Source organism: Caretta caretta, chromosome 2, assembly GCF_965140235.1.
Source record: "Caretta caretta isolate rCarCar2 chromosome 2, rCarCar1.hap1, whole genome shotgun sequence".
Classification (NCBI taxonomy): domain Eukaryota; kingdom Metazoa; phylum Chordata; order Testudines; family Cheloniidae; genus Caretta; species Caretta caretta.
In genome coordinates, this window is record NC_134207.1 from 110,851,329 (window position 1) to 110,876,085 (window position 24,757).

The 24,757-nt window shown below is 45.0% G+C and overlaps 1 protein-coding gene across 4 annotated transcripts in view; it reads right to left on the reverse strand.

Moving 5' to 3' along the window:
* Window positions 1–8,004, reverse strand: part of MCUR1 (mitochondrial calcium uniporter regulator 1) — a 39,517-nt gene extending 31,513 nt beyond the window's left edge. Inside the window, exons 1-4 of one of the 4 annotated variants that reach the window (XM_048839933.2) lie at window positions 7,581–8,004; window positions 5,021–5,143; window positions 3,854–3,957; window positions 79–1,567 (exon numbers count right to left, since the gene is read on the reverse strand). In XM_048839933.2, coding sequence (XP_048695890.2) covers window positions 641–1,567; window positions 3,854–3,957; window positions 5,021–5,143; window positions 7,581–7,680 — 1,254 coding nt within the window. In that variant the 5' untranslated portion in view covers window positions 7,681–8,004 and the 3' untranslated portion in view covers window positions 79–640. Of the gene's footprint in view, window positions 1–78; window positions 1,568–3,853; window positions 3,958–5,020; window positions 5,144–7,580 lie in introns of those variants that run through there. The other 3 variants (XM_048839939.2, XM_048839935.2, XM_048839936.2) reach the window with 3 other exon arrangements.
* Between the last annotated feature and the right edge of the window lie 16,753 nt (window positions 8,005–24,757).

Consider the following 24,757-nt stretch of genomic DNA (forward strand, 5'->3'; position numbering starts at 1 on the left):
CCTCCTCCACCACCCCTCCTGGGATACCTTGGTAGTCATCCCCCTATTTGTGTGATGAATGAATAACGAATGCATGAATGTGAAGCAACAATGACTTTATTGGCTCTGCAAGCAATGATTAAAGGGAGGAGGGGAGGGTGGTTAGCTTACAGGGAAGTAGAGTGAACCAAGGGGCGGGGGGGTTAATCAAGGAGAAACAAACAGAACTTTCACACCGTAGCCTGGCCAGTCATGAAACTGTTTTTCAAAGCTTCTCTGATGCGTACCGCGCCCTCCTGTGCTCTTCTAACCGCCCTGGTGTCTGGCTGCGCGTAACCAGCAGCCAGGCGATTTGCCTCAACCTCCCACCCCGCCATAAACGTCTCCCCCTTACTCTCACAGATATTGTGGAGCACACAGCAAGCAGTAATAACAGTGGGAATATTGGTTTCGCTGAGGTCTAAGCGAGTCAGTAAACTGCGCCAGCGCGCCTTTAAACGTCCAAATGCACATTCTACCACCATTCTGCACTTGCTCAGCCTGTAGTTGAACAGCTCCTGACCACTGTCCAGGCTGCCTGTGTATGGCTTCATGAGCCATGGCATTAAGGGGTAGGCTGGGTCCCCAAGGATACATATAGGCATTTCAACATCCCCAACAGTTATTTTCTGGTCTGGGAATAAAGTCCCTTCCTGCAGCTTTTGAAACATCCCACGTTGATGTTGGTGAAACGTCCCTTGTGATCCACCAGAGCTTGCAGCACTATCGAAAAGTACCCCTTGCGGTTTATGTACTCGGCGGCTTGGTGCTCCGGTGCCAAGATAGGGATATGGGTTCCGTCTATAGCCCCACCACAGTTAGGGAATCCCATTGCAGCAAAGCCATCCACTATGACCTGCACATTTCCCAGGGTCACTACCCTTGAGATCAGCAGATCTTTGATTGCATGGGCTACTTGCATCACAGCAGCCCCCACAGTAGATTTGCCCACTCCAAATTGATTCCCAACTGACCGGTAGCTGTCTGGCGTTGCAAGCTTCCACAGGGCTATCGCCACTCGCTTCTCAACTGTGAGGGCTGCTCTCATCTTGGTATTCATGCGCTTCAGGGCAGGGGAAAGCAAGTCACAAAGTTCCATGAAAGTGCCCTTACGCATGCAAAAGTTTCGTAGCCACTGGGAATTGTCCCAGACCTGCAACACTATGCGGTCCCACCAGTCTGTGCTTGTTTCCCGAGCCCAGAATCGGCGTTCCACAGCATGAACCTGCCCCATTAGCACCATGATGCATGCATTGTCAGGGCCCATGCTTTCAGAGAAATCTGTGTCCATGTCCTGATCACTCACGGGACCACGCTGACGTCGCCTCCTCGCCCGGTATCGCGTTGCCATGTTCTGGTGCTGCATATACTGCTGAATAATGCGTGTGGTGGTTAATGTGCTCCTAATTGCCAAAGTGAGCTGAGCGGGCTCCATGCTTGCCGTGGTATGGCGTCCGCACAGAAAAAAGGCGCGGAACGATTGTCTGCCATTGCTCTGACGGAGGGAGGGGCGACTGACGACACGGCTTACAGGGTTGGCTTCAGGGAGCTAAAATCAACAAAGGGGGTGCCTGTACATCAAGGAGTATTTCAGGCAGGACTGCACGGAGGGTTCCAATAAGAAATGGTGCACCTAAGTTATCGTTGTTATTGGAACAAGGAGGTTAGCCTGGCCTCTGATTGATACATGGCTAGATTTACCTCGCTGCACCTTCTCTGTGAGTGACTGCAGTGTGACCTAGAGGAATGAGTCCCCTAGACAGGGGAGGAGGCAAATGAGTACAAAACAAATCTGGTCTATTTCTTGTTTTGACCCACTCCATCTATCTTTTACATCTTTGGCTGGCAGCAGACGGTGCAGAAGGACTGCATGCCATCCACATCTCATGGCTGCTCGGCAGAAGATGGTACAGTACGACTGCTAGCCATCCCCATCTCTTGCCTGCCTGGCAGAAGATGGTGCAATACGACTGCTAGCAATCCTCATCTCTTGCCTGCCTGGCAGAAGATGGTACAGTACGACTGCTAGCAGTCCGTATCGCCTGCCCGCTCACCATAAGACGGTTCAATAGGACTGACTGCAGGACTAAAGAGAATGACCTGGTCAAGTCACTCCAAATTTAGTCCCTGAGCCCATGTCTGCCCAGGCGCTCCCAGCCGACGCGGCCAGGAGCACCTCGGACACGATGAGGACGACTACCAGTCGTATTGCACCGTCTGCTGCCAGAAGGCAAGGGGTTGCTGCTACTGTGCAGCAAAGCCGTACCGCGTCTGCCAGCACCCAGGAGACATAGGGTGACGGTTACCTGAGCGGGCTCCATGCTTGCTGTGGTATGGCGTCTGCACAGGTAACTCAGGAAAAAAGGCGCGAAATGATTGTCTGTCCTTGCTTTCACGGAGGGAGGGAGGGAACGGGGGCCTGACGACACGTACCCAGAACCACCCGCGACAATGTTTTAGCCCCATCAGGCATTGGGATCTCAACCCAGAATTCCAATGGGCAGCGGAGACTGCGGGAACTGTGGGATAGCTACCCACAGTGCAACGCTCCGGAAGTCGACGCTTGCCTCGGTACTGTGGAAGCGCTCCGCTGAGTTAATGCACTTAATGCACTTAGAGCATTTTCTGTGGGGACACACACACTCGAATTTATAAAACCGATTTCTAAAAAACCGACTTCTATAAATTCGACCTTATTCTGTAGTGTAGACATACCCTTAGAGTGGCAGGGCTTGAAACCCAGAGCGCATGGTATATCTCCAGTACCAAGGCTGGAACCGAGACCAGGTGCCAGAACCACACAAAAAACATTTTTTTTTTTAAAACTGACTAACTACCTATTAAACTGAACTAACTATACAATGGGTACTACAGTACACCCTCACTATATTCCCTTCATAATAACAAACCTTCAGTTATAATGAACCTGGTCCCTGGATTCCACCTCGAGCCCAGCTACAGAGCTGGAGGAGCTGTCAGCCGCCCCATCCTCACTGACACTTTTGCTATAACAGACTCCTGGCTATAATGAACAAATGGCTTTGATCCCAATGGGTTTGTTGTAGCGAGGGTGTACTGTATTTACAGGATTTGACTAAAACTTGAAGGAGGACAGGAAACTCTAATAACCATCATGGGTGATAGGAAGGAACTGAGGTGGGTCAGGGGCAGCTTGACCCTTTATGCCTGTGCCTAGGTGTGAGACAGCAGACAGAACTTATGACGCCCTAATGGATACCACAAAGGGAAAATCTCTCTGAGAACTGTGCACTGGATTGCACGAATGCCTACAGTGGAATGGACAAGTGCAACCACTCAAAGAAGAGCCAAGGAGACCCTTACTTCCTTGTGATAGCAAATGGGTTTGTCTTTCTTGGGAAGACTTGCACTATTCGCTATATCTCATGTGCCAGTCAATTTGCGTGTGTCACATATCTCAATCTCTTACCTAAAAATTCTCTAGTCAATTACCATTTCAACCCCAAAATGATGGCCTGTATTGCACTTGAGCTTGAAAAGTCTGCATCTGGGTGGTGCACTGAATCACAATAGTTGAAATTCAAAATCCATAGCAACACTTGTTTGTGCATTTGAGAATAGGGGAAAATAAAAATCAGGCCTCAAAACTAAATATAAATCAAGCATCCAGTTTGAAAACACCCAGAAGATATATAGGGATGCTTACATTGTATTTTTAACCCCGAATTTCTTTGCTGTTCAAAATGTAAGGTACAATTTGAAGCACAGTCATTCCTTAAATACCAAGTTACATGTTTTACTAGTGGAAACATTAAATTTTGGTTTTCTTTAAATTCAACACCTTCCTGTACCTCACCTGTTGTACTTTGGTCACCATGTCCTTGTAAATCACATCCATGTTGGTATTCATAATTTTCACTAACGCAGATACAATGATCTCTGATTGCTGAGTAGTGAACCCTAAGCAAAACAAAATACAGCAAAACATAGCAAAATTATGCCTGAACAATTTTTTCAGAGATGTCTCTTTCAAATACTGTTCACAAAGATTTTTAATAAATTATGGCCATGGCAGAGGCCACAAACATATTCCTCCCTCCAATCAGAACTAACAACAGAACACAATGTTACTGTCCAATTAATTAAATTAGAAACACACAAACATGCAAGGTTTCTCCACCATAAAATGAAAACTGCAGTATAGCTAAATGGCAACTTCTACTGTTCAGCACTATCCCTCAACAACAATATAGGATGGTGGTATTTTATTTATTTATTAAAACAGATGTGGGTACACATCAGAATGTCATATTGTCTCTCTCATGCCTGCTTAGTTTTTTGTGAACAAGCAGGTTATTGGAAGTTATAACCTTGCTCTTCAAGAGCAGGAACCTGATTTTAGTACACTACTTGTTCAGAAAAATGTAAAAAGGTATGCACAATCCAATAAATCAGAACAAAACTAGTTGGTCTGTTTTAGGTCTACCAGTCTTTAAGACTCTGTAAAATATAACAATATGTAAAGTGAAGTGTATTATGATTTAACTCACTTCTGCTGATTATTGTAACAGTTGCAACATTCTACTAAGATATTTTGCAAAACAATAATCCCTCAAGAAGTACTTTCAACATTTGCAGGTTCACAATAAAGGCAGTGATATGATATTATGGATGAGAATTAAAAAAAATGCAAACGTAGGGCAATTACAAGGTATGTAAGAGTTAATTAAGTGTTATATAGCAGTCCTGACCAGTTTCTGACTTCAGTTACACAGATGTAAATCCAAAATAACAAAAGTCAAAATTTGATCTTAATAATGTCCCTTTAAAGCAGAATAAATATCTCAGTAAGTTTTAAGCAATCTTTATAAAAGCTATCTCACTAAGAATGACACTTTTAAATTAAGTGTCACAGAGAAATAACTGCACAAGTTTAGTACTCTGAAATGATAATGAAATCATACAGCAGAAATAAGTTATAGATCACTCTACATATTTGAATAATTTGTAACAGAAAAGTTACCATTTTCTTCCAACAGGCACACTAGAGCATGGGTGTCAAAGAATAGCTTTCTACTCCCCGATAAGGAAAATTTCCCCTTGACACTGTGAGTTTGTAAAGATGATGCCACAGAGATGCTTAAGTCTACAAAAAACGCATACAAGTTACTGGGTCAATATGAAATGAAAGTACATTCACTAAGACACTTTTTATTCCTGTAAGAAGTTCACTACATACTTCCAATAACTAAAAATTGGCATTACTTTAATCTACTATAAAATTCAATAATCTCCCCCAACATACATGATTGCAACATGCTCAGGATGCTGGAGTTAAGAGTGCAAAGCACCTTCCAGTCAGCTATTCTGTTCAGCTTTTTATACAGTTGTACGCCATCACCATGGTATCTGAGCACTTTCTAGTAGCGTATTACCCTTGTGAGTAATCTCTGTGAACTCAGTGGGACTACTTATGTATAAAGCCACATTACAAGCGGTACAGCAGCATAACTGCTCTGCCACAGCAGCGTAGACATTTCCTACAGCAACAGAGAGCACATCCCCTCAAGACAATTCTTTCATTGACCTAGCGGTGTCTACACTGGGGCTTAGGTCAGCTTAACTACATCTCTCACACAGTGTGAATTTTTTACGCTCCTAAGTGACGTAGCTAGGTCAACCTAAATTTTAGATGTAAATGTGCTCTAACTCACACACACAGATGTTTGCTGGATTAGGGCTTAAATAATGCATTCAGCACCTACTCAAGTCCATGGGAGTTGAGGGCACTTGGTATTTTTGAGGACTAGGTCCACAATCTTAGGCCAGATCTACACTATAAATTTACATTGGTGTAACTGTCACTCAAGAGTGTGAACCTCCCCAACGCCCCGAGCAATGCAGTTATCCCAATCTAACCCCCGGTGTAGACAGTGCTATGTTTATGAGGACTTCTCCTGTTAAGGGAGCTACCGCCTCTTGCGGAGGTGGATTACTATGCGGATGTGAGAACTTCTCCCGTCAGCGTAGTAGTGTCTTCAGTGAAGTGCTACCGTGGCACCACCGCACTGGTCTAGTTACATCGCTGCAGCGTTTTAAGCAGAGAACTGCCCTTACTTCATTAGCCGTTACTTCCTATTATTTACTGAAATACAGTAGGACCTCAGAGTTACAGACACCAGAGTTACAAACTGACTGGTCGGCCACACACCTCATTTGGAGCTGGAAGTATGCAGTCAGGCAGTTGAAGGGGGTGTGTGTGAGAGCAAATACTGTACAATACCGTGTTAAACAAACTACTAAATTTGACAGGTTTCAGAGTAACAGCCGTGTTAGTCTGTATTCGCAAAAAGAAAAGGAGTACTTGTGGCACCTTAGAGACTAACCAATTTATTTGAGCATGAGCTTTCGTGAGCTACAGCTCACTTCATCGGATGCATACCGTGGAAACTGCAGCAGACTTTATATATACACAGAGAATATGAAACAATACCTCCTCCCACCAGCAGGAGAGTGAATTTGTGTGGGGGGGGTGGAGGGTGAGAAAACCTGGATTTGTGCTGGAAATGGCCCACCTGCTGATCACTTTAGATAAGCTATTACCAGCAGGACAGTGGGGTGGGAGGAGGTATTGTTTCATATTCTCTGTGTGTATATAAAGTCTGCTGCAGTTTCCACGGTACACATCTGATGAAGTGAGCTGTGGCTCACGAAAGCTCATGCTCAAATAAATTGGTTAGTCTCTAAGGTGCCACAAGTACTCCTTTTCTTTTTACTAAATTTGAGGTTCTGCTGGACTTGATGGCCCTTTAAACAGAAAATATTTATTCACAATCTGATATTTACCATTGTAAACAAAACTTAAAAACACACAGCAAATACTGTTGCTGTTTGTCTTTTTCAAACAGAGCGTGAAGAGATGGGATTGTTGTAGGGAAGGGGAGATAGGCTGGAGTGCTGTGGCTACTGAAGAGTTATGAGGTTGACTTGTGATAAACACGACACCCATTTTATTATATGTAACAACTCCCACCAAAATTGTAGAGAAGATATACTTATGCTCAATTCAAATCTCCCGAATAAGTGTTTAAAGTATAATAGGGTTAGTTTTCTGGATTAAGAATAACTGGAAAAAAAATGCAAACACTTATTCCTACAACTGGCAGAAAACAGCATTTCCGCAGGAGAGTGAATTTTCTCGTGGGCAGCAACATCGGAGACCCTCCAGCTCGGTTTTACTAAACGCGGCCTGTCACAACACCGCGGGCAGGCGGCGGAAGGCGCCTGTGCGGTTGCGCTGCGCGTGGAAACAAGCAGGCCTAGCCCGGGAGAGCCCGGGCTCCTCTCACAGGCCCCCTCGGCGAGAGCAGACGCGCAGGCCGGAAGCCCCCGTGGCTGTCAGGGTGGGGTGAGGGCAGCCCGCGCGCGGAGACTCCAGCGCCCAGCGCTGCGGGGCCTGGGGCGCAGCGCACACGGGCTCCCGGCTCAGCTGGCGCGGCTGCAGACTGGGCGGGCCTGGCCCTGCGGGTGAAGGCCGGGCGGTGGCGGCGGCGGCGGCGCTCGCGAGACCCCCCCGTTCTCACCCCGCTCGCTGCGCGGGCCAAGACGGCGCAGGCGGCCGGTCCCCGCGGCGGCGGCGGCAGCAGCGCTGAGCCCGCTGATGCCTTTACTCCAGGCTCGCATGGCGCCGCGGGCCGCATCCCCTGGCGGCGCGGAGGAGGCGGTTACTAGCGGGCGCGCGTGGGCGAGGGGCGCGTGGAGGAAGCCTGCTAGCTGCCAGTCTCCAAGGCAACGGGGCGACGGCGCTGGCGCGGGGATGTCACGTGAGGTGGCGGAGCGGCCGCCTCCCCGCCCTGGCGGCTGGAGCAGGAGGACCAAGCACAGCGGAAGTCTGGCCTCGATCGCATCACCCTCCGCCTGAGGGCGGTACTAGGGCTGTCTCCTCAAACCCCTGCGCCCCGGCGCCTTAATTCCGGCACCAAGCTCCGCCAGCCCATTTGGGCACCCAATGCGCATGCGCCTCTACGCGCAGATGTTTCCGCATGATGCGCGGTGACGTCTGGGCCCCGCCCCTTGACGAACTGAGCGGCGTGGGCGTGGCTGAGTGCTGAGAAGCGCTGGGGCGCTGGCCAAGGGGGAAGGCTGGGGGCGGTCCCAGGCGCTCTCGCCCGCCCCCTGCTGGATTGGATCCGCCCCACACAAGGGCAGGCAGAAGAGCCAACCACGGGGCTGTAGGTGACCAGGGGCCCGCCTGGGCGTTGTCTGACGCTGTCTGAGCTCAGAGGGTGGGGGAGTTTTGGCACCCGCCGCCTTGCTTGGTGCAAGCCACTAAGGATGCAAGTCTGAATGAGACCTTTGCTGTGGGCAAAGAAGCCGGCCACACAAGTAAGGTGTAACCACGCACCCAGGCACACACAGAGAAGGTAAAAGTAGATTGGTGACACTGTAACAAAGCACTCAGGGAAGGTCAAGAGAACTGACTGTAGTGCGGTGAGGTGCATCTGGTCCTGTGGCTTTCCTAGGTCTGTCTGTGTATAAAAAGAACAGGAGTACTTATGGCACCTTAGAGACTAACCAATTTATTTGAGCATAAGCTTTCGTGAGCTACAGCTCACTTCATCGGATGCATACTGTGGAAAGTACAGAAGATCTTTTTATACACACAAACCATGAAAAAATGGGTGTTTAACACAACAAAAGGTTTTCTCTCCCCCCTCCCCACTCTCCTGCTGGTAATAGCTTATCTAAAGTGATCACTCTCCTTACAATGTGTATGATAATCAAGGTGGACCATTTCCAGCACAAATCCAGGGTTTAACAAGAACGTCTGAGTTGCAAGTCTTCCTTTTCTTTTTGCGGATACAGACTAACACGGCTGCTACTCTGAAACCTGTCTGTGTGTAGTTATGGTTCTCCCGGTCCACCATACTGCCACCTCTTAGTTATATTAGAAGGTATGGGGAACAGTGACCATGGAGTTCTAACATTGGTGAAAGGCTGGTGAGGCTGGGGTCTTTAGTCACATTGGTCAATAATTTCTTGCATGGTGACAGGTTTCAGAGGGATAGCCCTGTTAATATGTGTCAGCAAAAACAATGAGGAGTCCTTGTGGCACCTTAGAGATGAACAAATGTATTTGGGCATACGCTTTCGTGGGCTATAACTCACTTCATCAGATGCATGGAGTGAAAAATACGGTAAGCAGCTATAAATATACAGCACATGAAAAGATGGCAGTTGCCTTACCAAGTGGAGGTGGGAGGGGGGTGTCACTGCTAACGAGGCCAATTCAATTAGGGTGGATGTAGCCCATTCCCAACAGTTGACAAGAAGGTGAGGGTATCAACAGAGGGAAAATTATTTTTTGTAGTGACCCATCCCCTCCCAGTCTTTATTCAGGCCTAATTTGATGGTGTCAAGTTTGCAAATTAATTCCAGTTCTGCAGTTTCTCATTGAAGTCTGTTTTTGAAGGGTTTTTTTGTTGAAGAATGGCCTCTTTTAAGTCTGTTATTGGTTGTCTAGGGAAACTGAAGTGCTCTCTTACTGGTTTTTGAATGTTACAATTCTTGATGTCTGATTTGTGTCCATTTATTCTTTTGCGTAGAGACTGTCTGGTTTGGCCAATGTACATGGCAGAGGGGCATTGCTGGCACATGATGGCCACATTGGTAGATATGCAGGTGTGGCTGATATGGTTAGGTCCTATGGAATAGATATGTGGACAGAGTTGGCAATGTGGTTTGTTGTGGGGATTGGTTCCTGGGTTAGTGTTTCTGTTGTGTGGTGAGTAGTTGCTGGTGAGTATTTGCTTCAGGTTGGGGGACTGTTTGTAAGCGAGAATTGGCCTGTCTCCCAAGATCTGTGAGAGTGAGGGATTGTCCTTCAGGATAGGTTATAGATCCTTGATGATGCGCTGGAGAGGTTTTAGGTGGGGGCTGTAGGTGATGGCTAGTGGCATTCTGTTACTTTCTTTGTTGGACCTGTCCTGTAGTAGATGACTTCTGGGTACCCTTCTGGCTCTGGCAATCTGTTTCGTCACTTCCCCAGATGGGTAGTGTAGTTTTAAGAATGCTTGATAGAGATCCTGTAGATATTTGTCTCTGTCTGAGGGATTGGAACAAATGCAGTTGCATCTTAGGGCTTGGCTGTAGACCATACATCGTGTGCTGTGGTCTGGATGAAAGCTGGAGGCACGTAGGTAAGTAGAGTGGTCAATAGGTTTCCGATATAGGGTGGTGTTTATGTGACCATCTATTATTTGCACTGTAGTGTCGAATAAGTGGTTGGGAATGGGCCACATCCATCTTAATTGAATTGGTTTCATTAGCACTGACCCCCCACTTGGTAAGGCAACTCCCATCTTTTTATGTGCTGTGTATTTATACCTGCTTACTGTATTTTTCACTCCATGCAGCTGATGAAGTGGGTTATAGCCCACAAAAGCTTATGCCCAAATACAGTTGTTAGTCTCTAAGGTGCCACAAGGACTCCTTTTTGTTTTTTTAGGTCAGTAATGCTCTGCAACATATAAGCTTGTTGTCTGAATACACCTGTGATGTTCTGGTGCATTTCCCAATGCACTTTCTGATCCTTTTCTCTCCTGCTGCAACCAATCCCTCCATTCTTAGTCTTTCTCCATGGTCATATGGCCGCTCCAAGCCCTGTGTTCACTGTCAGCATCCATAGAGGACTGGAGTACCTTGCCTAACATATCCACCCTAGTCCACTTCTTTCTCCTCCTCATCTGGGTCAGACATTCAGTAGGAGCGAAAGGGGGACATCGGAAGGCCAGCATGCCAGAGTCTACTGATTATAACATGCAGATATACCATTAGATTTACAGTCACAATGGAAAAGGAAAGATAAGTCTCAAAAATCCCTTCCCTTATTCCCATAAAGACCTTTAAAAAGAAATGTGGGGTGATGGTTCCCATCAAGTATAGTATAGTTGTAAAAGCAGCAGGTGTGTTGGGGGCAGCACCAGATTTCTTGTTCTCCCTCACCTTTTGGTATCCCTGGCGGAGTTCCTTTGCTTTCATACAGTACCACTGATCCTCACCACGCCCCAGTTTCAGCATCCCCACTGCTATCAACTTGCAGATGTCAATATTTCTGTGGTTATTTGGTAACTGTGTTTGCACAGCCTCTTCTCCCTCCAGGGCGAGGAGATCCAAGGCTTCTTCCCAGCTCCAGGCAGGAGCACATCTAGTAGTTCTCTAGGTTCATGGAACTGGCATGGTTGGATGCACACAGGAAAGGCCAGCTGGTAGGTATGCTGACCAAGGTTGGGGAGTGGGGGGTAGTCTTCCAGTCTCTGGCTCCTGAGCAAGGGAATTCAAAAGTGTGAGTGGATCAGCCACTGTTGCCAGGACAGGGCCAGCTGCTTGAGGACTGTTAGGATAACACAGCGTGAGTGTAGACACTACATTATCTGTGTCAACCCTAAGTAGGTTTGTGTCATTTGAGAAGGTGGTGCCATTGCATTGCTGTAAGGGGGTGCTTACAGCAGTATAGGACAAATTTCAGTGTAGATATGTATCGGCCAAGTTGTGCACACGTTGATTTAAGTTAATGTAACTTTTTAGTGTAGACCAGGCCTCACTCAGTGGCTAGGTGAGGTGGGAAGAGGATTTGGTCTCATAGGTTATATCTACACTGCAATTAAAAATTGTGGCTGTCCTGTGCCATCTGACTTGGGCTCACAGGGTTTGAGCTAAAATTCATAGATATTAAGGTCAGAAGGGACCACCATGATCATCTAGTCTGACCTCCTGCACAATGCAGGCCACAGAATCTCACCCACCCACTCCTGCAATAAATCTCTCACCTATGTCTGAGCTACTGAAGTCCTCAAATCGTGGTTTAAAGACTTCAAGGAGCAGAGAATCCTCCAGCAAGTGACCCGGGACTGTTTAATTGTGGTGCAGACATTTGGGTTTGGGCTGGAGCCTGGACTCTGGGACCCTGTGTGGTGGGAGGGTCCACAGCTTGGGCTGCAACCCAAGCCCAGGCCCTGGCTTTTATATGCAAAAAAACTTTTTATAGCATGTTGGTGGGAGGAACCTCAGAAAGAAAAAATTAGGGAAAACATATAAAACATTTTAAAGGGCTGTAGCATTGTCTGTCAAGACTACTCTTCAGAATACATTTCTTTTCTTGAACCTAAAAATATCCCGGACGTAGCTACATTTCAGTGCTGAATGAAGGGATCCCTGTAGGCATAGGCCTCATTTTGGCTTCAGTTGCATCTGCACAAGTTCAGTGACATCAGTGGGCTTACACAACAAATGTGTTTGCAGGGCTATAAGTGAGGTGAGAATTCAGCTAACGGTATGTACAGCACATTTGAATCATTTGGGTTTAAAAGGTATTGTATGAATGTCACAGTATGAGCAGCGGTAGTACCTTTTGATATTTATGAGTATGCAGACAGTTGTCTTTTCATCCTGAAATGTTCAGTAGCTGCAGCACGATATTTTCTTTGATACTTTTATTCTTCAAAGATCTCTTTCAAAACCCTTACAGGGATTAAAAAGCAAATGTGCAATTATTGAAGCATCTCCTTTCATGTCATCAGCCTGTTTGTAGTGGGTTTCAGAACTTGTATTTGTCAGCAGAAAATATATGCAAGAACCACGACACAGATGGAGATTGATTCTGAGTGGGTTGGGTTGTGGCTGCAAATACACAAGCATCTGCTGTCTGTCTCAGCAGTGTCCATTTTTGTCCTCTTTTAGGGCAAGCAAGGTCTTAAATGATTCTTCATTGCTTACTCCCTCATCTTACATTACTTCTAGCCTTCACAGATTACTTGAGGCTACTGACTTTCATCTCCATGTCAGAGATCATCTTACTCACTTCTTCCCCCACTTTGTTCTTCCAGGTCCACTTTTTCCATCATATGATGAAACAACCTTCAACATAGATAATTGGCATTTTAGGTGTTCAGATCCCTGAAGGCTGTTTCAGAAATTGTACCTGTAGATCCAAATATTTCAGACCTGTCTGTTCTACTATCTAGAGACTGAAGGCTAGCTTCTCTGTTGGACTGCCTCGGGGGTGTAGCACAACAAGAGGCGTAGACAGAGGGAATGGGGCAAAGGTAGCTTTATGCCAACCTTGTGCCCTCTAGATTCTACATGGCAGTAGTGCTGAAATGGCTTCCAGCATAAGTTAGAGCAGCCCTGGGTGCTCAGCATACTGCAGCTGTTGCTTGGCTGTAGAATAGCCCAGAATTCCTATAGTTCTCATTGCTGTGGGCTCATCCCCTTCACCAATGTCCACTGTATGCTACTCCTGCACTGGGAGAATTCTCCTCAACTTCTTGAAGCTCATATGTGGCATATAGCAGCTGGATTTAGGTCCAGAATCAGCCCCCAAGAGAGACTTCAGAGCAGTTTGCCCTAATTTAGTCTGCTTGATAGCGGGTACCCAGGCTAACAATTGGAAGGTACCATACATCACACAAGCTATAAAACAGATATTTCTATTTTACATCACCAACCATGACAGCCGGTGAATATTTTCATCAGTAGCTCAGCTGATCCTAATCATGGCCATATTGCCCCTTCCAGGGACAATCCTCTCTCCAGCCTGAGCTCTCTCTCACAATGCCTTGCTAGTGACCAGCAGAAAACCCCTCCAGGTGCTGTTATCACTCAGCACAACCACTTGTGGAGACCCCACACCCAGCTAGATTGCATGAATGCTTTGAGAGACACTCATGAATCACACAGAGGCACCAGAGCCAAATCCCCCAGTTTCAAGCACCTCAGGAATATATCGTCTTGCACTGCTCAAGATGAGCAATACAGATTTATTTATTAGTTCACCACTTCATCAATGGAAAGTGAATATACACCAGTCTTTGTACTCTGAGCAGATAAGCAGTAAAACAAATTTATTGACTATAAAGGATAGATTTTAAGTGATATTAAGTAATAGGCAAAAAGTCGGAGTGAGTTACCAACAGAAATAAAATATAAGTACGCAGTCTAAACTCTCAACCCTATTAGGCTGAGCAACAACTACACTAAGCAGTTTCTCACGCCACTGGATATTGCAGTTCATAGTACACAAATGTCCCCCTTGAAATCTGGGCCAGTTCCCTCAGTTGGAGTCTTTAGAGTGTCCTTGTTGCTTGCAGCATAGATGAGTGAAGGAGAAAGGCCCAGCATGTGGCCACTGTGTCTGTTTTATACCCTCAATCCATGCGGTTGGAAAACATAAGTCCAGGCATGTCTGGGTGCATTGCTGAGTCTCCAGGCAAGTTTGAGTAATTCCCCTGGTGTGGCCTCATGCAGGTGAGTCATTGCATTGTAGCTCCCTTGCTGAACAATGGTTGTTGATGGGTTGATTGACATCCCGCCCGTGTGTTGGTTACTTTCCTTGTTGTTGCCTCTGGGAGCTAATATTTGATCCCCCAACTTACAACATGTTTTAGTGACCACCAGACAACACAATTCTCTTATCTTCATATGCATTAACGATATATGTCTGTGAATATATATCTGTGGATAGAGAAATGACTTTCAGTGGATCATAACTTTTCCCCTGATACCTTACAAGGCATGCTTTATATATAAGATCACAATTATATAAAAATGAGGAATATGGGGGTTCCACAATGCTCCCCCAAGGTATAGAATGTCACAACCTGCACCTGTACAGGGCCCCACTGAAGTCAACGGAGACCACCTGCATGGTTCTTAGTTCTTAGTACAAGGTCAAGATTTAAACTGTTTTCTTTACAGCCTGTCTAAACAAGACCCATCTTTCTGTTCCTCCTCTAGTCTGTTAAGTGTCACTTTCATAGCTGTTGCACTGAAAGCCTTGAGATTTTGAGACAGGCCTGTGATATTCCACAAAAGCCTGATTCTTAGGTCAAAAGCCTGACGTGAGGGAGGTATGGCTATACGGGCGGAAGGGATAGCTCAGTGGTTTGAGCTTTGGCCTGCTAAACCCAGGGTTGTGAGTTCAATCCTTGAGGGGGCCATTTAGGGATCTGGGGCAAAAATTGGGGATTGGTCCTGCTTTGAGCAGGGGGTTGGACTAGATGACCTCCTGAGGTCCCTTCCAACCCTGATATTCTATGATTCTATGGGACTGCAAGATCAAGGAATTATTTTATTTCATCAACCCTTTTTAGGTCATCCTTTCCTAGGAGTCTAAAGTTTACTGCCCATATCCTGTTATCACTATTAAAGCAAAAAAAATAAAAATAAAAATCATTCACTTCTGTGTGAGCAGAATTATCTTATAAGAGTAAACTATAAGCGGTCTGGTCCTACTCCCACTGAAGTCATCGAATCAGGATTGCGCCACAGGCATTTGCTCAGGTTCGGCAACCTCTGGCATGCGGCCCATCAGGGTAAGCTCCCTGGCAGGCCGGGCCAGTTTGTTTACCTGCCGCGTCCGCAGGTTCAGCTGATCGTAGCTCCTACTGGCTGCAGTTCGCTGCTCCAGGCCAACGGGGGCTGTGGAAAGCTGTGGCCAGCACATCCCTCGACCCGCACCACTTCCTGCAGCCCCCATTGGCCTGCAGTGGTGAACTGCGGCCAGTGGGAGCTGCGATTATCCGAACCTGTGGACATGGCAGGTAAACAAATCGGCCTGGCCCGCCAGGGGCCTTATCCTGGTGGGCCTTGTGCCAAACGTTGCCAATCCCATGCATTAGCTCTTCACTGATACCAGCAAAGTTACAACATATTTATCAAATTATGTAATTAGGGATGTGATTTTATTTTGAAAATTTATTTTTTAGGAAAAATCATAGATGGTCATTGTGAAAAGGGCAAAAAGAAAGAAAAAATTAAAAAAAAATCAAAAACAATTTGCATTGTTTAGCCCCTCCAATAACTTTTTTCTATTTTAGTTCTAATACCAAGAAAAGTGCCTATGGCATGGTTAAAAGTGAACAGTTATGAACATAGCTGTTTCCATACCAGAGAATCCACTTTTGTAAACCCAACTTGATTCTCCAAATTAAATTAAATAAATTGTAAAGTTTATTAACAATTGACTTGATTAGGGAACAGTGTTTAACAACAGATCAGTTCATGTCAACACAGAAACCACTGAAAAAGAAAACAATAAGTTACAGCCAGATTAAGAATGTGCAGGATATTACAAAGACCATTAAAAATACATGTTTTTCTAAAGTGGATCACAAAGGCTGAAAAAGGCACACTTTCTTACATAAAAGACATTTTTAAAGTGTAGTGGTAGGCCAAATCAATTACAGGGTTTTAACTTTGGGTTCAGTTCTGCCATCCTTTCTTGCACTGAGTAGTGGGACTAATCATAGAATGAGAGACTACACAAACTAGTGGTGGAATCAGTCCCCTGGTTACTGGAAGAAGCTCAGATTGTCTTTTTGAACTTTGACAGAGGGCACCTCATGACTATTTAGAAAATTAAGGCTCTCAGCGTCAATGCATTTTTTTACCATAGTATTGTCACTTAGTACCTACTAGCACTTCCTGCAAGTTGCTGAGTGTCTCCAACCCCTGTTGAGATGAATGGGAGCTGAGTGCTCCACACCCCTCAGAATCAGGCCCTAACTTTGATGTATTAAGTGAAATTTGTTCCATTGCTACCATCACATCTATCCAGTCAGCTATGCACGTACAAAACCCAAAACCCCTCACACATCAAATGTCCTGGATACTTTTTAAATGTGGTATAACAGACGTCCCAATTTATACATAAACATAATCAATAACCTTATTTTAAAAAGAAATCTTTGCACTGTAAGCCTCATGTTTTGACTCAACTTGGGATAGAGTCCATACTTCTAACAGAGGCCAAAAATTGGGAGTTTGTAAGTCTTGAGTGAGTACTAACTAAAAACAGCAGTTCACAAAATGCATTGCTTTCTAGCAAAATTACCAATTTTCATAACTATTTAATGTGCAATGAAATAAACGCTGCTTTTTGAATGTTTGAGAATGGAGTGTATTTGGCTAAAAAAGGAGTGCATTCTGCATGTATTTGTATTTTATTTATTGGCAGGGGAAGGGGTGTCTAAAAAAGCCTGCCATTTCACATCAAATAGCATTCAGAATTTAAAGACTTTCTCTGAGCAGTTGTGCCTTTTTAATATCAGTTGTTAGAAAAGATAAATGTACTACATTTCTTGTTTTAAAATGCTTTATTGATTTTATGCAACCTCTACATTTTTCATAGCAGAGGAAAATATACAGTACAACTTATTAAACCAATGTATATTTGCAAACTACTAGGCAGGCTACAACTTTCAAGAGGTATAAACCCTGAATGCTTAACTTTAAGCTTATGAGTAGTCTCATGGTAGTCAGTAGAACTACGGTTAGGCTATGTCTACACTTACAGCAGTATGTATAGTACAGACACTGTGCACCCTCTCCCCCTCACCCTCCATCCTGGATATAAATAGCAGTGTGGACAGTGAGGCACTGCTTAGGTGAGTAAGACACCAGAACCTTAGGAGTATGCACCCTACACAGTTATGTACATGCCCACTCAGTGTCTCCCATGTCTACAATGCTGTTTTTAGCTGCATAGTAGCCACTTGCTGGAGCCTTTTCCTGCTGCAATGAAAGGCTCTAGCAGCAGGGAAAGGCTCAGCATCCCACCGCCTGAACCTTTTGCTGCTGCGTGTAGCTACACCCTGGAGTGTGGCTATACTCTGCTTGTTTTCACTATCGCGTGTTGCTCCATGTAACCTACACACTGCAGCAAGTGTAGACAGGGTCAACGGCTTTAACTTATGCACATGCTTAAATGCTTTGCTGTATTAGGGCTGGAGGGTTCAGCACCTTGCAAGAACGTGTGCTCAAGAGGCATAAGCCAACCACTGACACCTGGGGTTAGGAGGGACCTTCCCCCACAGGCTGGTTATTACATAACTGCCCATTATAGTAGTCTTATGCTTTCCTCTGAAGCTGCTGGTACTAGCCCTAGTCAGAGACAAGATACTGGACTAGATGGACTAATGGTGATCTGGTATGGATTCTTATATTCCAGGATATTAAAGAAAAAGTAAATCCTTGTGGGTTTAGTCCTAGCATGTAGCCAGATAGACATTTGAATTGTTCAAAGTCTTTCCCCCATTTTGACACACAGGATCCTTGGCAAAGATTCCCGTTCTTTGCAAACAACTCATCTCAGACCTGACAAATTCACTATATCAGATACATGGCTTACAGGGTATTTGTCTATAAAGGGTAACAAGGTCTCTATTGAAAGCTTGCAACTTACTGATGTTCATAATCATGGTGTGATATATGTATTGGTAATATTTAAGGAATAATGTCACTATATTGAATATATATGGTCTTAAGTTTAAAAGGAGTCACTAGGGAATAATACTTGGTGACAGCCTGTTCAGGCAAGAAGGAGTTGGCACCCCTCCTTGATTAGGTGGTGATGTAATGCAAAGGAAAGACAGGACTGGCATAGCCCACAGGAGAGTGCTTGAGTGACTCAAAGGACAGTGAAGTGAGGGAGCTAACACCAAGTTACCACAAGCAAGACTCCCTCATGCCTGAGGCAGAGGGAACAAGGTGACACATAGTCCTGGGCACCCAGAGAACCATTAACACCTCACCCTCTTCAAAAGGGCTGTTTAGATAAAAATGTTGCCATGGAGGGGAAATGCAGGTGCAGCTACCCTGAAAGTGAGACACTGTGCACTGTTTTTTCTCCTCCCTTTTTCATTGGAGAAAGAGACGTCAACTCCTCCAATGCCCTTTTCCCCAATCATATTCATTTGTGGGTATTATTTTGAATCAACAAATGCTGGAACTGTTCCTAACAAATAAGATACAGTTTTATTAGGGAGGTAAGGTGGGTGAGGCAATAGCTTTTACTGGACCAACTTCTGTTGGTGAGAGAATCACAAGCTTTCAAACCACACAAGCTCTTCTTCAGGTCTGGGAAAGGTACTCAGAGTCACAGCTGAATGCAAGGTGGAACAGATTGTTTAGCATAAGTAGTTAGCACATACGGAAGGGGCCAGTCCAGGTACAGTGGCCAGTTAACACCTTCTGCAGTCATAGGACAAAAATGGGGGCAGGGTGGGGGTTAGTGGGTTACAGATTGTTGTAAGCCATAAATGCAGTGTCACTGTTCAGTCCACGATCTTTAGTGGCTAGCTGAGGAATGAATTTAAAGCTCCCAGGCTCATCTTCTGAAAGCATTGTTTCAGAGGAACAGCCGTGTTAGTCTGTATTCGCAAAAAGAAAAGGAGTACTTGTGGCACCTTAGAGACTAACCAATTTATTTGAGCATGAAGTGAGCTGTAGCTCACAAAAGCTCATGCTCAAATAAATTGGTTAGTCTCTAAGGTGCCACAAGTACTCCTTTTCTTTTTTTGAAAGCATTGTGTGCAGGTGTCCTTTGAGGATGAGGAGGTAGAGTGGCCCCTTAGAATTTGTGTTTAGCATAAGTAGTTAGCAATCTGTTCCACCTTGCATTTAGCTTTAATGCTCGGAGTATCTTTCCCAGATCTGAAGAAGAGCTCACCCATCTGGTCTCTAATATTCTGGGGTCAACATGGTTATGATACTGCATGCAGTTTTATAAAAAGAAAAGGAGTACTTGTAGCACCTTAGAGACTAACCAATTTATTTGAGCATGAGCTTTCGTGAGCTACAGCTCACTTCATCAGATGTATACCGTGGAAACTGCAGCAGACTTTATATACACACAGAGATCATGAAACAATACCTCCTCCCACCCCACTGTCCTGCTGGTAATAGCTTATCTAAAGTGATCATCAGGTGGGCCATTTCCAGCACAAATCCAGGTTTTCTCACCCTCCACCCCCCCACACAAATTCACTCTCCTGCTGGTGCTAGCCCATCCAAAGTGACAACTCTTTACATAATCAAGTCGGGCTATTTCCTGCATAAATCCAGTCTCTAAGGTGCTACAAGTACTCCTTTTCTTTTTGCGAATACAGACTAACACGGCTGTTACTCTGAAACATGCAGTTTTATGTAATTCTACCCATAGATGGCAGTAACTGCTAATAGTGCTAAATGCTGTACTTACACCATTTCAGTTCAAAAACAGTCCCACATAGTCCATAAGGCTTTCAAAACAATAAACCTGATTCTTCAAGAGGCTAATAGCCCTCTATTGGGCACCTAATGTGAGCGGAGGTGCTCAGCACCTTTCAGGAGCCAGCCCACTGCTAGAGGGGGAAAAAATAACGCTAAACACAATAGACTGTATCAGTGGATGCTGCTTCAATCAAGTATTACCATTGCTATTTTCCATCTCCATGTATGTTTTGAAATTATAATGTGTAATGTTCATTCAAGAGCTACAGTTAGATTAATAAGCAATGGTAGTTAAAGGAGAATAGGAGTTCTCGTTAGGTTCTGATTGGTGACTGGAATTTTTAACTTATATAACAAATAGGTAAAAATCATTCTAAATTTAAATGTATTGAAATTAATGGAAGTTACACCAGAGATTAATTTGGCCCCATATCCCACCCCTAGAAGCTAAGAAAATCATCATCATACCATTTAGAAAGGACAATACACAGAGAAGAAAGGGGTAAATGGTTTGTGAAGTTATAAGGCAGTGAGGAAAAATCTATGCAAATTTCGACTGTTTCTGAGTATGAAGTTGTTACCCCTTTTTAGCCTGAGCCCTTAGTGGGACCTTGTGGATTGTTTCCATTCAGAGGCGAAAATGATGATATGAAACAGGATTGCACCCAAGAAATACCTGCCTATTTCCAAAGAATCTACACAGAGTCCTATTTCTCTCAACACAGTAGGAATCAAAAACAGAAGGCAGTTTTTTTACTCTCAATTCCAAACTTCTATCCAGTCCACAGTCTTCCCCCCCTCACCTTTCTCTGAAGGCCATGTTACAAGTTGCTTCACTTGTTGTCTCTTGGCTTTCCCGCTGCCTTCTGACTCGAAAACACATGTAGTTCCACCAAATAATACCCAGCCCCTTTTTTTTGCATTCAGACCCCAGGAAAAATTCCTCAGGTCAGGTATACGCTACAGACTTCTGCCAGCATAGCTATGTTGGTCGGGGTGTGAAGAGGTGTGACTTCTGAGTGACATAGCTATGCTGGCAGAAGTTCCTAGTGCACACACAGCTAAATCAGCAAATCATATTTTAGACGTGGCGGTGGTTTTACTATACTGGCAAAAACAACAGCTTTGCTGGTATAGCTGTATCCACTCTAGAAGCGCTATGCTGGTACGGTATACTGGCATTCCTGTACTGGCAAAGCCCTCCTAATATGGACATGGTCTCAGATCTCATGGCTCGATCCCTACTACAGCCTTGCTATGATGGCCTGATTTGGATAGTGGCTTTTATTGTTTCAGCTATTACAAAGCAAAGGGGCATATAATTGCTCCCTCATTTAACCTGAATGGAAGGCAGCTATCGTGTCCACCAGCACTGCCCAGAGAACAAAGAGACATTCCCTCGGAGATACCCAACCTCCAGAATAACAGTATTTGGCCCCACTCTGGTCACTTGTGCAACTCAAATGCTGGCTTATACAACTGAATTCTCCTCACAATGCTGCATGGATAGGGTGGGTCAGGGATACAGCTGGAGGAACGGGCAGGGCTGTTGCACTTCTGTCCTTTTGCATTCCCTTAATCCTGGGTCAGGCCAAGGGAGCAGAAAGCCATCTTTCCTTCCAGTCTTCTGATAAGCTTTACTTTCCCATGGCCCTGGTACCTGCACATTAGCCAGATTCACCATTGCCTTTCACCTTGTGGAGTCATGTAACCTATGTAAAGTGGGTGCAACATCATCATAGGTGTAAAATGCTAACAGTGTAGGTGAGGAGAATTAGGCTTTCGTAGCATTTTACATACTTATTAGTGACTACACAAGCTGCAAAGCAGTGAAGAATTAGTACCACAGTGTACAAATGACAGCAGTAACTTTCATAGGCTATAGTGCCGCTATGAGCTAGGGAAGTCTTGAGTAGACACACGAACATGAGCTCTCATCTGAGCTAGCACACCACACGTAGCAGCGTAGCTGCCTTAGCATGGGCAGGAGTGAGTGGTGCTAGTCGAATCAAATACAGTCTGCTTGGACTCTGTGGATACAAACTAGGGGCAGCTAGCTTATGCCGCTGCTCCCTGTGCTAAAGTGGCTATGTTACTATTCGAACTAGCACAAGTATGTCTGCTTGAGCTGGGAATCACACCCCCTAGTTCTAAGTGTAGACGTGGCCACACAGTGAATATGAGGGTTGGACTAGATGACCTCCTGAGGTCCCTTCCAACCTTGATATTCTATGATTCTATGAAGCAGAAGGGGTTGTGTGTGGGAGTTCCCTATTTTCTCCTTACCTTTAGAGGTCAGGAGAAGATATAGCTTGTACCTATTCACTGCCATGAGGACTTCAGATCCTTTCCAGTGGGGGCCCTTCTGCACATTACAGCTGCCATTTCCAAAATGGAACTGTCAGTCAGGGAAATAGTTTTCAGCTCCTTTAGTTTTCAGTCCCCTCTGCTGCCTTTCATTTAGCAGAGGAGAATCCAGCTCAGGCCTATACCCTGGGAAAGTTCAGCACAATCTATCATTCCCAAGCAACTGGGAGTGGTGAAGTGGGCTGGAATTCTGGATTAAGCTCTGAGGGAAAGAAGCAGGGTTGGGTAGCTGCATATGGGCTATGTTGTTACAGCAGAGCGATAACTCTGCTATAGTTGAAGTGGAAAAAACAGTTTCTGTTTAAAGTGCCACTATTCTAAGTGCTCTTAAATCTGTACAGTTCAGACTGCCTTGAAATTGTGTGTGCCTCATGGGGGCAGGGGGTGTGGTCAGTGATTCAAGTTTAGAGCAGTTTGACCTAAGGGTTCTTGAGTACAGGCTCTGCCCAAAAAAATGTGCAGCAGCTGTTCTGAAAGTTGACATGTTCTGGCAACTTTTGTGTTGCTTTGAGATCAAGCCAGGGTTCTCAAACACTAGAGGGTTACCCTAAAAGAGTGCATGGCACAAGTCCTTTGGAGAAAATCAAATTAAAAGTTTGTTTGAAAAAGAGGTTGCTTCTCAAGTTTTACCATGCCTAACTGATGTGCTGAATGGATTACACGGAGCATGCGCAGGGATAGAGGCCAACGATCTGGAAAACAAGCTCTGTTTCACAGGACCTGGGATTGGAGACTCAGAGTATATGAAGTTATTAAACCTGAGCACTGCCCCAGGCACTGATTTAAAATCTAATCCAGAGCAGAAGTCTGCAGTGTAAAAAAAAAAAAAAGAAAAGAAAAGAAAAAGGCACATTGCTCCAATCTGTCGGGGGGGGGGGGGATTTTTATTCTGTGGAAATGTAATCTGAGTACAACTGAATATTCAGAAGGCACTGAAACTATTTTCTGAGAAGGAAATAAACTACACAAGCAAATGCCTACTGGGAGGGGAGGGTAATTACGGGTAGAAGAGTAGGTGGGAAAAAGGGGAAAGGGATGGGGGACCTGAGGGTGAGCGACAGGGGAACTGTGGAAAAATACAGGCAGGGGCACCTATCAGCCCCACATTTCTCTCCCTTGTGTGTCATGATTTATGGGGTCCTTGCCCCCTCTTCCCTGTCTTCTCCAGGTAAGCCAGGTTTTGGAGGAAGATTGCCTTTCTAGGGGTGTCTGAGCTCCATTCCCTCATCCCTTTATGTGAACTGGGAGTCACTGCCCCCCTCCCCGGGTGTGTGCACCCCCCCCAATTCCTACCCCACCATGGGGGGAGGGATAGCTCAGTGGTTTGAGCATTGGCCTGCTAAACCCAGGGTTGTGAGTTCAATCCTTGAGGGGGCCATTTAGGGATCTGGGGCAAAAACTTGTGGATTGGTCCTGCTTTAAGCAGGGGGTTGGACTAGATGACCTCCTGAGGTCCCTTCCAACCCTGATATTCTATGATTCTATGATTCTATGTGAGCCAGGACCTGAGGGAAGATGGAGGGGAGGGGTTCTATATGTTCATTAGCTGAATAGCAGGTTCAGGGAGGTGTGAAGTGGCCCATTCATCTCAGTGAAGATGTTCTTAGCTATAAAGCACCTGTGGGAGTATTATAAATAACTAGAAATGCTGTATATTATGGACAAGTTATGTAGGATTTTTGCTCTCATTTTTTTCCTGCTGAGGAGTGATTAAAAAAAGAGTTTTAAAAAAATCTGCAGCATCACATGAAACTACCACATTGGGCTTGTTCTCTCACACCATACCCAGAGAAGACTGTCACTGAGTTCAGTGAGAGTTTTGTCTGAGTAAGGACTGCAAGGTCAAACCCAAAACAAGCACTGAACTAGAATGCCTTATAGTCATCACAAAATCCTTTCCAAAGTTTTGACACTAATTAGACTCTTCAGACTGAATGTGACAAAGTCCTTATGCTAAAAAAGTTCAGGTCAACTGGAGCTAAGCAATGCCTATATAAAGAAGAATCTAGCCAAACAACTAGGGACTTATCCAGACATAATACAACTGGAATGTAGAGAATTTCACATTACAAAACATTCAGACTGACACAGACAAGAAATATAATTTCAGATGCACATAGCGTACCTGAAATTCCTGTTTTTGAAGGCACACAATAGGACAAAACTGTGTCACTATTAAATCTTTCAGAACTGTTAGACTCCTTCAGTTCTCTCCATTTTTATTAGATATGAAATACTATTACATTCTTATCCTCTCCAACCCCACGTGGCTCAATCCATTGTTACTTGCACTCCTATTGAAGCTAACTGAGAATAAGAAAAAGACCTGAAAGGGGAAGGAAAA